The sequence below is a fragment of the Taudactylus pleione genome, unplaced genomic scaffold (genome assembly GCF_031769625.1).
Source record: "Taudactylus pleione unplaced genomic scaffold, aTauple2 ptg000172l, whole genome shotgun sequence".
In the NCBI taxonomy this organism is placed as follows: domain Eukaryota; kingdom Metazoa; phylum Chordata; class Amphibia; order Anura; family Myobatrachidae; genus Taudactylus; species Taudactylus pleione.
This window is the reverse complement of record NW_028284574.1, coordinates 8,152,480-8,172,638: the sequence shown is the minus strand read 5'-3', so window position 1 is coordinate 8,172,638 and position 20,159 is coordinate 8,152,480. Positions and strand designations below refer to the sequence as shown.

Genomic DNA, 20,159 nt, shown 5'->3' with positions numbered 1-20,159 from the left:
AATGATGCAACCCCACAAATGCCGGCCACGCCCCCTTGATTTGCCGATCTGGTTGCCTCCTCCCAGAAGGGGCATCCAGAAAGTCAACAACTCTGACTTATAGTAATACATAAAATTTGGGACATATATAGTAGGAGTAAGAAGCCTTGTGGTTCAGAGTGTGTGTGATAGGGGATTCCAGCAATAGTACCTGACATCTCTGCAGTTTCAAACTGAAAATTGCTGCATGTGGGGTTGCAGCTCAGGCCTGACACTACTCCCCTGTTGCTTCTCCTTTGGAGTAAATTTAAATGAGCTTGTAATGGATTTCTAAAATGAGATTTCTTTAGCAACAACCTTCATAAGGATTCACAATGTAAACAGGGACGTGCAGTCAGGGGAGGCAGAGGAACCCTCTCTTGGCTAAATATGTGAAGTGTAGCCCACAGGCTACAGCAGCTAATGCCATCTTCAGATGGCATTAGCTGCGGGGGCCAAGTTGATAAATTTGACAGCATCGCATCCCTCATAGAAATCTAAGGGGGATGCGGGTGCCTGCGGGAATGGAGGGATCGCAGCAGGTATTGGAGATCCCTCCATTCTGCGGAACAGAGTCCACGTGGTGGCCTGTTGGGAGGTATAAAACACTTGTTACTGATATGTGAGGTACTGAATGCATGTGTTTAGTGGATTGGAAGGTATCCGTGCTAGGGATGGACATCAGAAACCAATGGTTTCCAATCATCAATGTTCCCAATTCAATGAAAATGTTTATCAATTCAATATTGGGTTTGCAATGGTTGCCCCCTCTGCATGCTGGTTTTCAATGCTCATGTAACGGTTCATTCCATCCATTCAGCTGTGGACACCCAGAAGCAATGTCTGCAGCACAGCTCCATTGCACATACATGAAATTCCAGCCATCTAGTTTTCTTGTGATGGCTACATGCCATAGCAAGGCATCGCCGCCACTAACAAACGGCCATCCCTAGCTTGGGCTAGTTCCCCCATGCAGCAGGACTGCTCTCCTCCGACCTAGGGTGTGCACGCGCATTCTCTTCATTTCCTAACTTAAACAGTAGAGAGGTATGACACATACACATTGCACTTGAAAACGATGATATTTGCAGTATCAGCCTTCCCTTATATAGGATGCCTTGCTTAGCTAGAATGAGTCATACATAAGATTCATTTATTGCTAACACTAACCAGGATACAGACTATACAAATTTATGTTTTAACCACTTTCATTGTGGCTGTGAGGACATGACATTAACTGTAAGGTTAAATTATGTATCAGTTGCACTAAAAATAGTGATTACAAGGACTCTGGCAGATTAGGTTTCTTGATTTTTGACTGTTTAATACAATTTGTTTCTTTTTAACATGGAATAGTAATGCCAGTGTCAGATTGAACTATTCACCCAGGGCTTTATTCAGTGCTATTTCAGAGCTGATCTGCAGTGCTAGCTATGATTTAGGTTCATTCATTTACAGGGAGCTTACTCCGTCATCTGCACAAGGGATCTGCTTTACTACAACATAAGCAGGTCAGCAGCTGCTTGGTTCTAAAGTCTCAGAGCAATCAGGTTAAAATTAAACCTTGAGTTTTAGCACTTATAGTGAAATTATAGCTAAAGGTTACTCTACAATATGAAACACACACTAAATAACTTCAGTTGAAACTAAACTTTGAGGTAGAAGGAGAAATTATTTTGTTGCAGAAAATTTTACCTTTGGGGCCCTATCTGTCATGTGTTTGAAATATGACAGTTAGGAGCTGATTGGTTGGAGCACCATTTGAAATTAGTAATGAGTGAAAAAAGAATTTCACTTGTTGATAAATGAGGCCTTTGGATCTTAATAGTTGACTATTCCAAACACAAGCACACACGGACTGCAATTCTTTAGTTACACACGCTAGTGCACTACTGAACGCAGATTCCCAATGATCGGGAATCTGCGCAGGCACCTGACCCGTTCTTCGCATGCACCGAATGGGTCTGCGATCCTGCATGCAGACTGTCATTGATTGACAGTCTGCTGCCGTTTGTGGGTTGGGAGGGAGCAGCACGAAGCATGTCACCGCCGATGGGGGGGTGGGAAGAGACCAGAATCTTCGTTGGCTGATGGAGATTTCCTAGCCTCTTTCTCTCATCTGTGGCGGCCGGTTTGCGTGACCCCATGGGTCACCATAGCTGGCGATGTACACGCAGAGTATCCGTTGGACAACGCAACTCAGATAAGTAATGCAGCACCAGGTGTGATGCCTCATGTGCATTACCATATCTGCAAAAATGGCAATTGCAATGCTGCCTGCGTGCAACACCCTTCCAACTTGCCAAAAATTGCTATTCATTCGCTCAATACTATCCTGGATTTGACAAAGACAGATCCACTCAGCAATTTACAAATGTAAGGAATTTTGTAATATTTTAAAAAAATATTCAGGTGCTGGATTTGGTGTCTCAGAGATGCAAGAGGTTACACAATACACACCTGGAACAACCCCAGGAGCAGGGCCGTTTCTAGGAGCAGATGAGCTATGCAATCGCACGGGGCGCCTCAACCCCTGCTGGCAGCTCTCAGGCCCGCGGCTAATAGTAAATAATATATTGACCGCACCCCCGGCCACCCATCTGGCCCCCTACCAGGCTCCCCTCCCCAAAGTTAACCTATGGACCTGTAACCGGGACATATCCCTTCCCAAAGGTAACCCCTCGGCGCATATCTGAATGACATCACTGCACATTATGCTACGCGGCTGCGCCGGCCCTTTCCTGTGTCCCTGCCGCAGTGTCCATCCCCCGAGGAGCAAGGAGGGGGCCAAGGAAGGAAATGGAACCCACCGCCACCGGGTACAGCACTCAAGTTCAAGCTGTGCCTGCAGCACCACACCTCCACTGTCCCATCGGTTGTTTGTGGGGTAAGTGACAGTGTCAGTGTGTTTTTACTTTATTTAATTTAGATGTTGGATATTGTTGACATACTATATGGGAGTGCCCCTTTTACTAAATCTACTATTTGTCTCTGGTTCTCATTGATGTGTGGACCTCCTGTCCTTATATATAGCTTATATATAGCTCCAGCTTTGAAATTAATTAATATATCTGCATAAGAGTGAATTATGCAAGGCCACGCCTCTTGCTGTGAGGCCACGGCCTATTATGGTATGCACATGGAAGATAATTGATCTTGAAGATACCCATGGGGAGGGGGGGCATTTTGACTGTTTGCACTGGGAGCCAGACTGTCTACAAACGGCCCTGACCAGGAGCATCTTGTATCTGCAATGGGTACCCTTCACAGTGGTCCTCACTGGAGCAGGAAGAAAATTTATTTTTCTTCTTCAGTGTCCATAGGGATCCACAGGGATACTATGGGGATAATGTGGTTGGAGTGATCCAGGCACCAAACAGTTAAGCTTTCAGCTCCCAGGATGCCCCAGGTCCTCCTCCACATATACCCCGCCCCTGGCCACAGGCATTCAGTTTTGGGTTTGGTGCGGTAGAATTCAGATGCATCTTTTTAACAGGAGGACTGCTAAGGCAGTCCTGCTAAGGCAGTCCCGAGTTTTAATTTTATGTTTTATTTTATTTCTATGTTATAGAGTTAACAGTACTGCGCGTAATAAAATGCTGCACTGTGACTCCATCTACCTCTGCCAGGCCACAACACCAGTAACGCCTCTGGTGATTTCGGCAGGTCATGGCAGAGCTTGCTAGCGGCCATGCCAGGGTCCGGACTGCAACCAGAAGCACGAAGTCAGGTAAGACAATTCCTCGATTACGGGAAATTGCACGCGGCATTCCTTGCTTCCGGTACTGGAAACGCAGCTCCTCTCCCGACCCAGACGCAGATCCGTCAAAGGTTTTTCCCGTCTGGGTCGCTCTTCCTACCCTCCTCGTGCATATGATCCAGTCCGCAGTCCACTATCAGTGCTCTGCTAAAACGGTTTGGTCTTAGGAGGTTTTGAGTCAGTCTCCCTGTGTACCTGTCCCCTGTGTCAGGTATATAGTGCTCTATATCCTACCAAGATTTGAGTAGTTGATTTAGGGCCCATTGGCTCAGAAGTAGATAATAATGCAAATCTATGATGCTGGGGCACTCAGACACCATAGACACACAATGGTCAGTGTCCTTGTAGTAAATAGTGTTAGTACCCTTTGCACTAGGGGTGTGCACCGGCCACTTTTCGTGTTTTGGTTTTGGATCTGGATCTTTCTTTGTGTTTTAGATCTGGATTGGTTTTGCCAAAACCACCCTTCCGTGTTTTGGGTTCTGGGTTTTGGATCTGTATTTTTTTTTAAAAAAAGAATAAAAACAGCTAAAATCACAGAATGTGTTGGTTTTTCTGCTCCTATGCTATTATTAACATCAATAACCTTAATTTCCACTCATTTCCACTCTAATCTGAACACCTCACAATAGTGTTTTTATGTCCAAAAGGCTATGCTAAGCGACACGAGTGGGCGGCACAAACACGTGGCCCATCTAGGAGTGGCAGACAGGATGGCAGTTTGAAAAACTAGGCCCCAAACTGTACATAATGCAAAGAAAAAAAAGAGGTGCAAGATGGAATTGTCCTTGGGCCCTCCCACCCACCCTTATGTTGTATAAACAGGACATGCACACTTTAACAAACCAATCATTTCAGCGCCAGGGTCTGCCACACGACTGTGGCTGAAATGATTGGTTAGTTTGGGCCCCCACAAAACAAGCTGGCAATTATTCTGCACAAACTGGCTCTACGGAGGCAAGATGTCGTCCTCATCCACCGATTCCTCACCCTCTTCAGTGTTGTGTACATCCTCTTCCTCACAGACTATTAACTCGTCCCCGCTGGAATCCACCACCACAGGTCCCTCTGTACGTTCTGGAGGTTGGTCTCCCTGGAAGAGTTGGTAATTCATTTTTATGAACATCATCTTCTCCACATTTTGAGGAAGCAACCTCCTACGCCTTTCGCTGACAAGGTTCCCGGCTGCACTAAATACTCTTTCGGAGTACACACTGGAGAGGGGGCAACTCAGGTAAAATAGAGCCAGTTTGTACAGGGGCCTCCAAATTGCCTCTTTTTCCTGCCAGTACAGGTACGGACTGTCTGACATGCATACTTGGATGCTGTCACTGATGTAATCCTCCACCATTCTGTCAATGGTGACAGTATCATATGCTGTGACAGTAGACATGTCAGAAATTGTTGCCAGGTCCTTCAGTCCGGACCAGATGTCCAAACTTGGTCCTGCCTGTCCTGCATCACCGCCAGAGGGTTGCTTAGGATACCTAAGTTTTTTCCTGGCAGCCCCAGTTGCGGGAGAAAATGAAGAAGGAGCTGTTGACGTGTCACGTTCCGCTTCAGCTGACAGTGTTTTCACCAGCAGGTCTTTGCACCTCTGCAGGCTTGTGTCGGCCGGAAAGAGAGACACCACATAGGCTTTAAACCTAGGATTGAGCACAGTGGCCAAAATGTAGTGGTCTGATTTCAACAGATTGACCACCCTGGAATCCTGGCAAAGTGAATGAAGGGCTTCATCCACAAGTCCCACATGCCGAGCAGAATCGCTCCGTCTTAGCTCCTCCTTCACTTTCTCCAGCTGCTTCTGCAAAAGCCTGATGAGGGGAATGACCTGACTCAAGCTGGCAGTGTCTGAACTGACTTCACGTGTGGCAAGTTCGAAGGGCTGGAGAACCTTGCACAACACGGAAATCATTCTCCACTGCGCTTGAGTCAGGAGCATACCCCCTCCTTTGCCTATGTCATAGGTGGATGTATAGGCTTGAATGGCCTTTTGCTGCTCCTCCATCCTCTGAAGCATATAGAGGGTTGAGTTCCACCGCATCACAACCTCTTGCTTCAGGTGATGGCGGGGCAGGTTCAAGAGTGTTTGCTGGTGCTCCAGTCTTCGGCATGCAGTCGATGAATGGCGAAAGTACCAGGAAATTTTTCGGGCCACCCAAAGTGTATCCTGCACGCCCCTGTCGCTTTTCAGAAAATTCTGCACCACCAAGTTTATTATGTGAGCAAAACATGGGACGTGCTGGAATTTGCCCAGATGTAATGCCCGCACAATATTGGTGGCGTTGTCAGATATCACAAATCCCCAGGAGAGTCTAAGTGGGGTAAGTCACTGGGCGATGACTTCCCTCAGTTTCTCTAAGAGGTTGTCGGTGGTGTGCCTCTTACTGTAACCGGTGATACACAGCGTAGCCTGCCTTGGAACGAGCTGGCATTTCTGAGATGCTGCTACTGGTGATGCTGCTGTTGTTGCTGCGTAAGGTGATACATCTACCCAGTGGGCTGTCACAGTCATATAGTCCTTAGTCTGCCCTGTTCCACTTGTCCACATGTCCGTGGTTAAGTGGACATTGGGTACAACTGCATTTTTCAGGACACTGAGGACACTTTTTCTGACGTTTCTGTACAGTCTCGGTATCGCCTGCCTAGTGAAGTGGAATCTAGACGGGATTTGGAACCGGGGACACACTACCTCCATCAATTGTCTAAATCCCACTGCACTAATGGCAGATACCGGACGCACATCTAACACCAACATAGCAGTCAAGGCCTCAGTTATACGTTTTGCTTCAGGATGACTGCTGTCGTACTTCATCCTCCTCGCTAAGGACTGTTGGAGGGTCAATTGTAGTGGTGTTCCTACTTCCTCTCTGGGATGATGAATGCTCCCAGCAGCAGCAACAGCAACAGCGGCAGCAGGAGGCGTAGCAATGCAGGATCCTCCGGAGGAATCCCGGATAGGAGAGTCAGTCATGCCAGTGACATGGCCTGCAGGACTACTTCCGATCTTGACTAAGGAGGAAATTGACGAGGAGGGATTGGCGGTGTGGTTTGCAGGCGCTTGGATACAACATGACAACGGTATTTAGGTGTCCCTGGACTGCTTACGGTCTTAGCCAAAGTTTCTGCACTTGACAGTAACTTTTTATGAACGCGCTGCAGGTGCCGTATAAGGGAGGATGTTCCTAGGTGGTTAATGTCCCTACCCCTACTTATTTCACCTTTACATATGGTACATATGGCAAGACAGTTGTTGTCCGGACTTGGATAGAAATATTGCCAGACCAAAGAGGTGGAATGTTTAGTCTTCTGCTCAGGCATGACCGTGATGGGCTTTTTCATCCCACGGACAACAACTGTCTCCCCCGGAGCCTGATTTAAACAAACCACATCACCATCAGAATCCTCCTCGCCAACTTCCTTCTCAGCGCCAGTTACCAACATCCTGTTGTACTTCAACAGTGACATCTTCAATTTGCATATCAGCAAATGGACTGTGGGTGCTCCTTTCAGCACTTGCAGGGGGCGTGCAAATGGTGGAAAGAGCCACCTCTTCCCGTCCAGTGCTGGGAAGGTCAGGCATCGCAGCCGCCACCACACTTGGACTCTCCTTGGGGATTTGTGATATCTTCTTAGAATGCACAGTTCTTCGCTGTGCTTTTGCCAGCTTAACTCGTTTGATTTTTTTAGCGGGAGGAGGGCTTCCATTGTCATGTGAAGCTGAACCACTAGTCATGAACATAGGGAAAGACCTTAGCCGTTCCATGCCACTCCGTGTCGTATATGGCATATTGGCAAGTTTACGTTTCTCCTCAGATGATTTAAATGTTTTTTTCAAGGTCATTTTCCTGAACTTTGTCATTTGGGATTGTATGTGCCCTCTACTATGACATTGGGCATCGGCCTTGGCAGACGACGTTGATGGCATGTTATCGTCTATGTCATGACTAGTGGCAGCAGCTTCAGCACTAGAAGGAAGTGGTTCTTGATCTTTCCCTATTTTATTTTTATCGGAGAAAGTTTGGTCCTCCATTTATGTTATATTGATATATACGTGCACACAAACACAGAAAATTATTTTTTATTTTTGTTGGAGACTAGTGCACTTTGTGGGTTACACCACTCTTTAAGAAATGAGCCAGCCGGCTCTTTACTTATGGGACACAGGCGTACGCTTGGCACTGCTCCTTTGTTGATGCACGTGCAGCTACAGCCCACACAATTCACAAAGACAGAAAAACAAATAATTTTTTATTCTTTGTGGAGCGCACTTTGGGGGTTACACCACCTTTTAACAGACAGACGAACGCTTGGCGCTGCTGCTTTGAGGATGCACGTACAGTGCAGACAATTCACATACACAGAAGAAAAAGTTTTATTTTTGTTGGAGTGCACTTTGGGGGTTACACCACCCTTTAACAGACAGACGCACGCTTGGCGCTGCTCCTTTGTTGATGCACGTGCAGCGACAGTGCACACAATTCACAAACACAGAAAATATATTTTTATTTTGTTTGGAGTGCACTTTGGGGGTTACAGCACCCTTTAACGGTCAAGCCATCCGGCCCTTTACTTATGACACAGGCGCATGCTTGGCACTACTTTGTTGATGCACGTGCGGCTACTGCGCACACAATTCACAAACACAGAAAATATTTTTTTATTTTGTTTGAAGTGCACTTTGGGGGTTACAGCACCCTTTAACGGTCAAAACCAGCCGGCCCTTTACTTATGACACAGGCGCACGCTTGGCACTACTTTGTTGATGCACGTGCGGCTAATGCGCACACAATTCACAAACACAGAAAAAATATTTATTTTTTTGCACTTGGGGGGAGCACCCCTGATGGACAGAGCACCCCCTGGACAACACTACAGCACCCCTTTAGGACTGGGACACTGCACAGGACTTTGGAGTGGACACAGCCCCTATGGAGAACTGACTGCACAACACAGTCCAGCCAGCCCCTATGGACTTTGGAGGAGTGGACACAGCCCCTATGGACAACAGCAGCACAGCACAACACAGCCAGCCCCTAGGGACTTTGGAGGAGTGGACACAGCCCCTATGGACAACAGCAGCACAGCACAACACAGCCAGCCCCAATGGACTTTGGAGGAGTGATCACAGCCCCTATGGACAACAACAGCACAGCACAACACTACACTACACTACACAGCCCAGCCAGCCCTAACTCCCACCCTCCCTCTTCACTGTCCACAGCCGAGTGAGAAAATGGCGCAGACGCGGGTACCTTATATAGAATCCAAAACCCGCGAGACCCGGAAGGCGGGATGAGCACGTTTTGCCTCGATTTCAGATCCGAGTCAGGCGGGAAAAGTCGAGCCTGACTCGGATCGGCCTCGGATCGGGGGGCACGGGGGGGTTCGGATTTCAGAAATCCGAACCCGCTCACCCCTACTTTGCACTGTCAGCACTTAAATTAATTTACAGACCAGAGACCTTATCTCACCTTGCCAAAAAATGGTGATACTCAGTCATGTCATTGGAAAATCATTTAAAAATATGTGAATTTACACTGGGCCAGCTGTAGAGGCCCACGGGAGCTAGATTCACAGGTAAAGAATCAATGATCTGGCATTGTGTTGCTTTCAGGAGCTGATTGGTTGGTGCTTTACAAACAGATAGGAGGGGAATCCGCACTAGAACAGAGAACAGCCTGAAGTGGCCCACATGGAAAAATAGATTTAGCTCTATATTGCCAGCAAGAGTGAGAGAACAGGTTTCTGTAATGTCAACTAATATTAATTTATATGCAACCAACTTGTTGCTATTATAGGGTTGTTGGCGGTGCTCCCCTGAGTCTGAAAATCAACATGTATTAGTAGAGAGAGACAGAAGACTCTTTGCTGGGGGCAGATAGTCTTCTGTCTCTCTCTACTAATACTGGTTGGTACTTTCTCTCTCTCGAAGGCATAGTGAATAGACCCCATAGACCTCAAAGGCTATTCTAATGACATAATTCATGAAATCACATGACAATTACTATATCATTGAGCATCGTCAATTGCAGATTAAAGTAATGTTTTGCTCAATAAATATGAATATAAATACTTTACATCCTTTATTACTAAAAATGTAGTGGGTTATGCTAATACCAGTTTGAAAAATGCCAGTATATCCACCATAAATTCCGAGCTGCATGGATAATACTTTCTGTGAATATGTGCATCATTTATTTCATTTTTTTATAGCAGTGACAAAAATAGTACATGTTTACTGGCAGTAGTATGTTCAAATCTATACTTAGCTAAGATAATAATAATTTTTGTTTGTATAATTAATTTTGTGTTGTATGAAACTGTGTTGTATATATATTACTAGTAGTACATCTCCTTTGCATCTATGTGATGAATTATAAATAAATATGCAGATTTCGGGTTTAGCAAGGGGAGAATTATTTACTAGCATTTGTCAAAGTACAAATCTGCAGCAAACTATAGCAACCTATCAGATACTTGCCTTAAATATCTAACTTGCACAGAAAGCCATATGAAGAGTTACTCTGTGTGTCTGGTTAACTATTGCTAATTACTCCCCAGCCATGTTAAGGCAATAAAAAATTTAGCAGATTTTCATAGCCACCATGGAGTTGATATTGGCAGGCACAGTTAATTGAAAGAAAAAGATTGTCACAAGTGCTGTGCTGACTGTTGAGATATGTGAATACCTGAAACATGGGGTGTGCCTATATCAAATTAACTAGGGACCAGGATGGTCACTGTTACTGTCATAGTTTTTACTAGATAGTGACAGAAAATATTAGAAAAGCAACTCGCCTCTAAAACTGCAATAAACTCCATTACTGAGTATCACAAATGCTTTTCCCAGCTGTGACTAGGGTAACAAAGGGAAAATGGTTGATTGCCAACATGGGGTCCCCACAATCACCTAAGTTTGTTTAGTGCTGAGCTGATTGATTTAAAAGAGCATTGAAGTGTGCGGAGGTTTTTCAAGCCACTCTGAAGGGGTGTCTCACTCAAATCGCCGTTAGCAAGCTCTGTGTGACCCTACACCTTTGCTTATTACTCTCGCAAATGGAGAACGAAAAGCAAAAGTGGAGTAATTGAGTAGATAGCTAGGGCTCCGAGTCCCCAGCACTTTCCTGGGCTTCATTCAGCTGCCCTAATCTCCACCACCTCCAGGGCAGATGATAGGACTCAGACTGAGTTGCCATTTGTCTGCCTAGCCACCACTACCTTCAAGCAGCTTAGGCAGAATTCTCAGCATTAGTAAGAAGCATCATATCTACTAATTTTTAACTATTGAAACCCACTGAATGTGTGGGGACAGCAACTGTAACTGTTCCAGTGCTTCCTTTGGAAATACTGCAGTGTCCAGTAATAGATACTATCAAGTAGGTCATCACACCTTAGCATATATGTATAATTGGGAAAAGATAGAAAATTAGTTCAAACTAAATATAACAGTCCAGCATAAAACCTCATTTTACCTATGCCAGGAGACCGGCGCCCGGCATCCCGATCAAAGGGATGCCGAGCACGGATAGCCACGCGGGGGGGGGGGGGTATTAGGTTTAGGGCTCCCGGGGGGGGGACTTAGGGTTAGGCTAGGGGGAGGGAGGGAGGGTTAGGGTTAGGCACCCCGGGGGGGACTTAGGGTTAGGCACACCCCTGGGGGACTTAGGTTTAGGCAGCGGGGAAGGGGGGGTTAGGTTTAGGCACTTAAAGGGGGGATTAGGGTTAGGCACTGGGGGGGAAGGTTATGGTTAGGCACCCCTAAGGGAGGGTTAGGGAGGGAGGTTAGGTTAGACAATATATACCTTAGGATGATTGGGTTTTCCTCCTCTGCCGGGATGATGCTGTCGGAATTCCAACCGCCGGGCAGTGGTCCGGCGGTAAATCATACCAATTCCCTCACACCATGCCATACTTTATAGGCAACTCTTCCCACAGACTTTAGTTTTGGGTGGTTAAACTTCAATTAGAACATTTTTCAGAATAAATCTTCTAATTCTGGAATCACTTTTATTTGAAAATTGGTTGAATGACTTCACCTTGCAGATCAATATTACTATACTATCCAAAGGTTATTAGCATCTTAAAATAGGGGCTTATAATGGATGACTCAATTAATCATTAACAATATGGATTGCTTACGCCTTCAATTTAATGTAAAGTTTAATCCTCTTAAAGACTTACTATAAGATGCTGTACACACTGACATATGGAAATGTAGGGTATTATATGTAAAGTGGTGTATGTTGTGTTTCCCTGACACTAACATGTGTAGAAATGATGTAAATGTTTGTCTAATTATCTGTTTTTAGTGCATTTGGGATCAATATTATTTACAGTATATGATGTTAATCTTTGATTTTATAATATAGTATCATTGGGGCCAATGTGCCATTATAAAGACCAAGGAACACTTGTACTGTAATTGTAGCACATCTCAGGTACAACATCACTCACCTTACCTCACACCCCCATTGGAATGCACAGTAAAATGAGTGATGTTGCTTCTGTGTAATTATGCGTGATGTGTGCAGCCTCATATTGGACCGCACATCGCAGATAATAGAATTTCCCCAATTTTATCTATCCCACATATTCTATACACCTACATGCTAGCTTGCAATTTACAATAATATGTGTTTTTACATTTTTTAAAATCTTGAATATTCCACTGCACAGTCCCTTCCTCTGTTGTACATATAAATGTCACTAGATCTGAGAAAATTAACATTAACTATAATGAAATACAGATGAGAAGTTAGAAATGCTTGGCCTGAGATATTATGCTGGAATCATATCACTTTCGTGGCTTGTTAAACCCTATACTACCATAATGTGGGAGCAAAGCTAGGCAGGTCAGGTAGGGCATGTGTCCTGGGTGACAGAAGAAGGTGTCAGCGGGGGAAGATGGAATTGCAGCTGTGTTCCCAGAGAGCGTGGGTGAGGGAGGGAAGTCAGCATATGGTTATGCCCTCCCAGGAGCAATAGGCTGCATAGCCCCTCCTCCTCAATGACAGTAGCCCTGGCGGGTTCCAGTGCCTGACTGATTGCTTCCTGGACCCTGCTGTGACTGCAACGGGAAAAACAGAGGCGATTTCCAACAGACAAATTAGGGTATGTGAGGGAAGGGTATAGTTTATAATAGGTAATATTGAGATTACAGGGTTAAGGGGTTAATACTTTAATAGGGTTAATTAAGATGAAGGTTTTTGTATGAGACTGAGGGCTATAATTAGTAGGTTACTGTATTATATGGTATCTCTGTATTATATAGTAGTCACTGATGCTCTTTATATTATATAGCAGTCACTGATTTACTCTGTATTACATGGTAGACACAGTGATGTTCTTAGGTATTATATGGCTGTCAGTTATGCTTTCTGCATTGTATGGCTGTTAATGATGCTATCTGTATTATATGGCAGTCACTGTGATGTTCTTTGGATTATATGGTGCTCACTGATGTTCTCTGTATTATATAGCTATCACTGAGGTCCTCAGAAATCTCCTTTGTTAGTGGCATGATACACTACCACAAACATGTTATGAACATCAGACTTTGATAGATCCCTGTTCTTTTAAAAAGTCAGGTTGTCCACTCACCCCTGATTGTCATCCCATAGATTGAAAATACCTGACTCTAATTTCACCTTCAAAATGACTCAGACACATGCGCAGACTGAAAACATTGGCCACTTTCGTCAACCTCTGAATCAGTATATGTAACACTGTATATAGAAATCTTCAACTTTAAATGTCCAAAAGTTCAAGTTCTACTGCTGAAACTTTCATCAAGGAAGAAGGGCTTGACATTAGGGAAGATGTACTAAGCTCTGAAAAGTGATAAACTGGAGAGTGATAAACCATCAGCCACTCAGCTCCCAACTGTCAAGTTACAGGCTGTGTTTGAAAAATGACAGTTGGGAGCTGAGCGGCTGATGGTTTATCACTCTCCAGTTTATCACTTTCAGAGCTTAGTACATCTGGTCCAGTACTGAAACATTGGAACATTTGATTTTAATCATCTGCATGTTGTGTTAGGACAGTTCCAAAATGCTGTCTGCGTTTGGTGCAGTCCGCATGATCAGTTTTAGGAAAGTACTTTTTGATCTTTAATGGACACAGCTCCAAGTTATATAATTATGAGTATCATCTCTGGCCAGTGTAAAATCATATGTGGTATATAATTATGGGGGTACTTCTGATAGATTATGTATAACAAGATGTACACTTCTGACTGGTTAATAATATATAGGTTACCCTTGGGGACAATGGCTGCTGCTCTGCGTAGGTCTTAATCTAGCTCTGTATGCAGTGTATGGGAGATACTAATCACATTACTTCAGAAATATAGTGCCAACTATGGAGGAAATCTTTCAAGAATACAAAGCAGCTAAATAGAATACAGAACCTAATTCACATCGAATAATAACTTAGAAAAAGGGTCACTATGTCATACACAATGTTTATTAAAAAAAACACCACACAATGATGATGTTCGTTTCCCAGTACAATAACTTCTTCCTCCTCCAACTAGAGATAAACATCAAGAAACCATTACAGATTATCCTATCATGGTTATGGAAACCAATTGTTTTGACTAGACCCAATATTAATTTTGCGATGCTGCATTAAAATTTTTGCACTTGAGTTGACTAAATATTAAATTGATGTGGATACTACAAAGCTCATGTATTTAGGCCACTACTGGTTGAAAAGGAGTGGAGGTGTGTTGGTCTTGAATACTGTAATGTTAATCTGCAACTGCAAATATTTCTTTCAATCAGATGAGGTAATCTGGGTAGTGATGTCAATTGCTGTGCATTTTTTACACTCAAATACAGTATGTTGTGAAGAAAACTGCCATGCTAAGCCATTTTCTCTATATTTAGTTGTTGGAGCCACTTCTTCATACATAGAGCAGGAGTGTCACTGGGTTACTAACCTTTTGTGCTCTCCTCTTGTCAGCCCGTTGATTTTGGTGGTAAATCCGGCTGAAGTTTGACACGATGACAGGGACTGGCAGTGCAATCACAAGGACCCCACTCAGCGAGCAAATGGACCCAAAGATTTTCCCAGCTATAGTCTTTGGAACCATGTCCCCATACCTAACAGAAACATTAAATGAATATAATATTAAAATGATGGTATTACTGTCAGAGATCTTCTTACATAAATATTCAATTACAATTCAAACAGATCAACAAATTGTAGGTTCTTGATTTTCATGTCCATCACGGGAGGGATACTTGGTTACATGTTTTTGTAAAAAAGAGATATGGGCAATTTTTATCCTTTTCCATGGTAACTTGTGGATTTAGAGGGGATAAGTAGATCTACCAATATTGGAACATTCCCCAGAGTTCACCATTGCTGTAATACTGCTTTAGGCATGGTAATAATGGATGTTCCTTGCATGGTATTATGTAGCAGAAGGCTTAGTTAAAAGATCAAAAGGAACATGTGCAATTCCCACTAGTGTTCACCAGGTCCGTTGCCATGCATGATGCCAGCAAAAGTATTAATGCTCTAGGGGCCCATTTATCAAAGGGAATTTGAGGTAAATTCCCCGAAAACACCTGTTTTCGGGGGTTTGCCTCAAATACTAAGTATCCCCCGGATGTATGAAGGAGGGACCGCAGCAGGTATATACCTGCTGCGATCCCTCCATTGCCGCTGGCAGCCGCCTCCCCCATAGGTTTCTATGGGGGATGCGATGCTGCCAAATGTATCAATATCGGGAATGCTGAAGATAGCATTAGCCGCTGTAGCCTATGGGAACTTACTGCACATCAGCCAGCGGAGGGATCTCCCAGATCCCTCTGCTGGCAATGGGCACCGCTCTTGTGCCGTCCGCGGTACGGCGCATGTGCAGCAGCCTCCGGCCACATCGCAGGAACTGGCTCCTTTCGAAGTCCGTCACCCTGCATGTGCCGGATCATACATTCGGTCGCTATGATCGCATTTTGCAATGCGATCATGGGCGGTACTGCATGCCCTAATCGCATTGCAAAATGCGATCATTAATAAATGGGCCCCCAAGTCCCCAAATACAATAAAGTAGTCCCTAAATGACCTTGTGATGCACCTAAATCTTAAATGTAAATCTGAAACTGCCCTAAACTTTACAAGATTGAGATGATTCAAATATAAGCCTCTCTCAATTCCTCAGTGTGTTCAAAAGCTTTAATTAAAAAAGACAATGCCTGAAACTGAATTATATTATGCATGCTAATCCTTCCTAAGAAGGGAGCAAAATCGATGTGAGAAAGGTTAAATTGGGCTTACTTTGAAATTTATGAACTGTTAAACCTTTCTATTCAGTAAGTCAACAGTGATTCATTTTTTTTTTCAAATTTCAGATACTTATGGACAGTATTAATGGTAAAAAGAACGCATTGACCTATGCAGAATGTTGGAAATGTGATACAAAATCCAAATATACTTTGGGGATATTTCTAAATACTGGTGCATTGAAAACTATGCAAAAAGTACTGGAAACCAAAACCAGCCAATCATTGTTTCCTTTGAGTATATGTACTGCCTCTACTAATTGCACATCCAACCATCTGTAACCTATGTAGTGCATCCAAGATGGCTGCCTCGACTGGTACTTTCATGGGTAGGATGAACAACATTTGGAACTATTCATGCAGTGCGTATCGTATTAGACAGTTTTCATTTACTTGTATATGTCTTAGCTCCATTTATTGCTTATCTCACACATTGTAACTTATGTATGCGCCCAAGATGGCTGCCTCACCTGGTGCTCTCATTGGTAGAATGAACAATAGGACTTTGTTAGGATCTTGCATCTCGCTTTCTTATTATGTAGCTTCCCTATTTTGTGTAATCTCTTCCAGCCTGGTACATTCGTGGGTAGGATAAATAATCCTTCAAATGTATTATCCAAAATGGCTGCATCAACCCTGTGCTATGTGCATTGGCTTCTGTATTTTTGTAAACCTAAATCTATGTCTTTTGTTCATGCTGTCTGACAAGCACATTGAGTCCTTCTGGAGAAAGATGCTTTATAAATACAATTATTATTATTATTATTATTATTATTATTATTATTATTATTATTACTAAGCCTTTGGAGAGACATACAGTACCAACTTATCAACTCCCAACTGTAATTTTACAGACTTTGTTTAAAAAATGACAGAATCTGATTGGTTACTTTATCTTACTCCAAACTTTAATATCCCCCTGTATTGTGTAAATTGTACTAGGAAAATGAAGGAATTACAATGTGTTGTTCTGTAGCACCAATGGATGCCAACTGTCCCTTATTTCCAGTGAAAATGCTGTATTGTAAAAAAAAAATTCTTCTAATGTTCAATATTCACCAATATTGGCTAACTATTCCACTTATTCTGTATATTGAATGTCAGTTCACTATCTCTTCTCTGGGTTTATACATTGATATTCTTTGAAACACACATCAGAAGACATCTTAGTAATTAATAACTCTCAGAAAATGTTTATAATAACTAATGAAAAGTTCTTTCATTGCATGTCTCACTGCACATTGCTTGCGATAGGGATAAGACACATTAAAGTGGTTGTCCAATTGTAGGCAGTCTTCCTTGAAGCAAATACGTTTAACTTATGCCATTCAGTTCTGTTAAATAAAGTCTAATATTGCTATACAGGTTGAGTCTCCCATATCCAAATATTCCAAAATACGGAATATTTTTAGCATGACTGAGAAAGTGAAACCTTTGCTTTATGATGGTTCAATGTACACAAACTTTGTTTAAAGCACAAAATTATTAAAGTACAGTATAAAATAACCTTCAGGCTCTGTGTATAAGGTGTATATGAAACATAAATGAATTTCATGCATGTACACAAACTTTTTTTTATGCACAAAATGATGAAAAATACTGTATAAAATGACCTGCAGGCTGTGTGTATAAGGTGTATATAACACATAAATGCATTCTGTGTTTAGATTTGGGTCCCATTCTCAAGATATCTTATTATGGTATGTACATATTCCAAAATACGGAATATTCCGATATCCAAAATACCCCTGGTCCCAAGCATTTTGGATATGGGAGACTCAACCTGTATTGAAGAGAACTGTCCGAAAGAGGATCTTAAGTAGTAGTACACTGACATTCCATGCTAGGCAGGATTGCCACTTGGGATCAATACAAAGTAATAAGCAAACCAAAGAGATCCCACTTTGAGAGCAATACAATATACCTACAGTAATTAAGACTCACACTGAATGACAAAAAAAAACAACCTTCATTACAACAAGACATTACTCATAATAAGAAATATATATCGAGGGGACTGCGCTAATGGAAATCTAACAATTGTGAGATGAGAGAAAAATACAATATAGCAATCAAGGCTCTGTTATTTATAAGTAAATTGATTTATTATATTTACTCACAATTAATAGATCTATTAATTGTGGGTAAATATAATAATTTACTTATAAATAACGAAGCCTTGATTGCTATATTGTATTTTTATGTCATCTCACAATTGTTAGATTTCCATTAGCGCAGCCCCCACGACATACATTTCTCTTTTGGATTTTAGGTATTGGGTAATCACAAACCCCACTTTTGAGGACATGCAGCTTTAATTCAATATACATTATATATCAATAAAATACATATAGAGACCAGAGTAATTTATATACTATACAAATCAAGCGCCTAGATCAATAGTTCTATTACTCATAATAAACCTTTTAATGTTCACTATAGTAATATAGCAATAAATAAAAGTAAAAAAAACACAGGCACTGTGCTGTGATCATGGCTGACTGAGATGAATGATCATGCATAAGAATATGCACAAACTAGAAAATATTGAATATAGATAGATTTTACTTTTGAATGAATGGACACATATCATAGAGATAAAATACAGACAATGCATAAAAAAACATAAAAAACATGAAAAACTATACATATGAATGAATTGAACTTGACATATATTGTTGCCAAGTGAAATCCTCTGATAAACAATGTAAAACAGATGCAATGTTGCTGTAATAAATATGAAAGTTCAGTTTCAATTAGATTGTAGCAGAATTTAGCTGAATGTATCCTTGTAGAAGGAAAGTGTAGATACTGCTTATTATTGCTGCATTCTAACATCCATATAAATGAAAGATTGTGAAAGTTGTTTCTTTTGTTTATACCTGTATGCAGGGTAGAGTGTCAGTGAGCTGTGCTGGCGTCCCAGCACAAATGGCGAGCTCTGATTGACCTCTAATGGTAATCAGGACCTACGGATAGGTAATAGGTATCCCCGTAGGAGTGTGTGTCCGCATGGCATGGATGCTGGTGCAGCGACGAACAGATGGTCTCACTCTCTCTGTATGGATGTATAGTAGAGAGTGTATCTTGCAGCTGTAAGGAGCTGGAGTGTAGCGCTCCGTGTAGCAAAACCTCAGCTGTCCGTATTTCCACAGTCGGTTGGCTCTGCGGCCTCTCCAGGGGAACAGGTGTGTGGAATGCAGTGGAAGGATGAACGGCAATGACATCAACGCATTTCGTCTCTATATATTAGAGACTTTTTACAACAGAATTGTAAGTGCCGTATTTATCCTCCAGGAAAGTCTGCCTCTCTAATTGATATAATTGTAAGTAGTTGGATTGAATTTCTCTCAATAAAATGAACTTGACATCTGTGCTCCACAGTTCATTAGCTATATAAATAATGTATGATAAAGAAAAATACTGTTTTTGGTCTTATATTCGTTAAATGGACAAAAAATAAATGAAAAAAGTATAAAAATATATATGAATGTGTGTATATATATATATATATATATAGAGAGAGAGAGAGAGAGAGAGAGAGAGAGAATACATCAAGAATAAATAGCAAATGAAAAATATATATATATAAAAAATATAAACATATGAACAATATTATAAGATTAATGTTGTAGGATTAAATTGAACTAAATTAAACTAAATTGAACAACTACTTAGACAATTGCTTTAACACTCGTACATGACAAAGATCTTCATACTTAAATTAAAAATGTATAATTGACATAAAAAAAATCTCATTTAAATTATTCCTTTAATTGTAATATATATAACATATAATTGTTTGAATAAAAATAGTAATGATAATAATAATGAAATAGATTATAGAATAAATGAAAGCGAATATATAAATGAAAAAAATATATATAATAATATGTATGTAAAAAAAATATATTAGAATAACATAAATACTTTAAATTACAAAGCGTGTATGCACATACAAACATACACACACCCATATACATGCGTATGTACACATGTGAATGCACACACATGTAAAATGGACATGTCTATGTGTCAGCAAGTGTACATCTCTTTGGCTGACAGTGTCCATGTTACTCTGCTGGTAT

The 20,159-nt window shown here is 41.9% G+C and overlaps 1 protein-coding gene across 2 annotated transcripts in view; it reads right to left on the bottom strand.

Moving 5' to 3' along the window:
• The window catches only part of KCND3 (potassium voltage-gated channel subfamily D member 3), a 489,764-nt gene that overhangs the window by 52,465 nt on the left and 417,140 nt on the right, over positions 1 to 20,159 (bottom strand). For both annotated transcript variants that reach the window (XM_088475420.1, XM_088475421.1), the window contains exon 4: positions 14,724 to 14,886. In XM_088475420.1, coding sequence (XP_088331546.1) covers positions 14,724 to 14,886 — 163 coding nt within the window. The remainder of the gene's footprint in view (positions 1 to 14,723; positions 14,887 to 20,159) is intronic.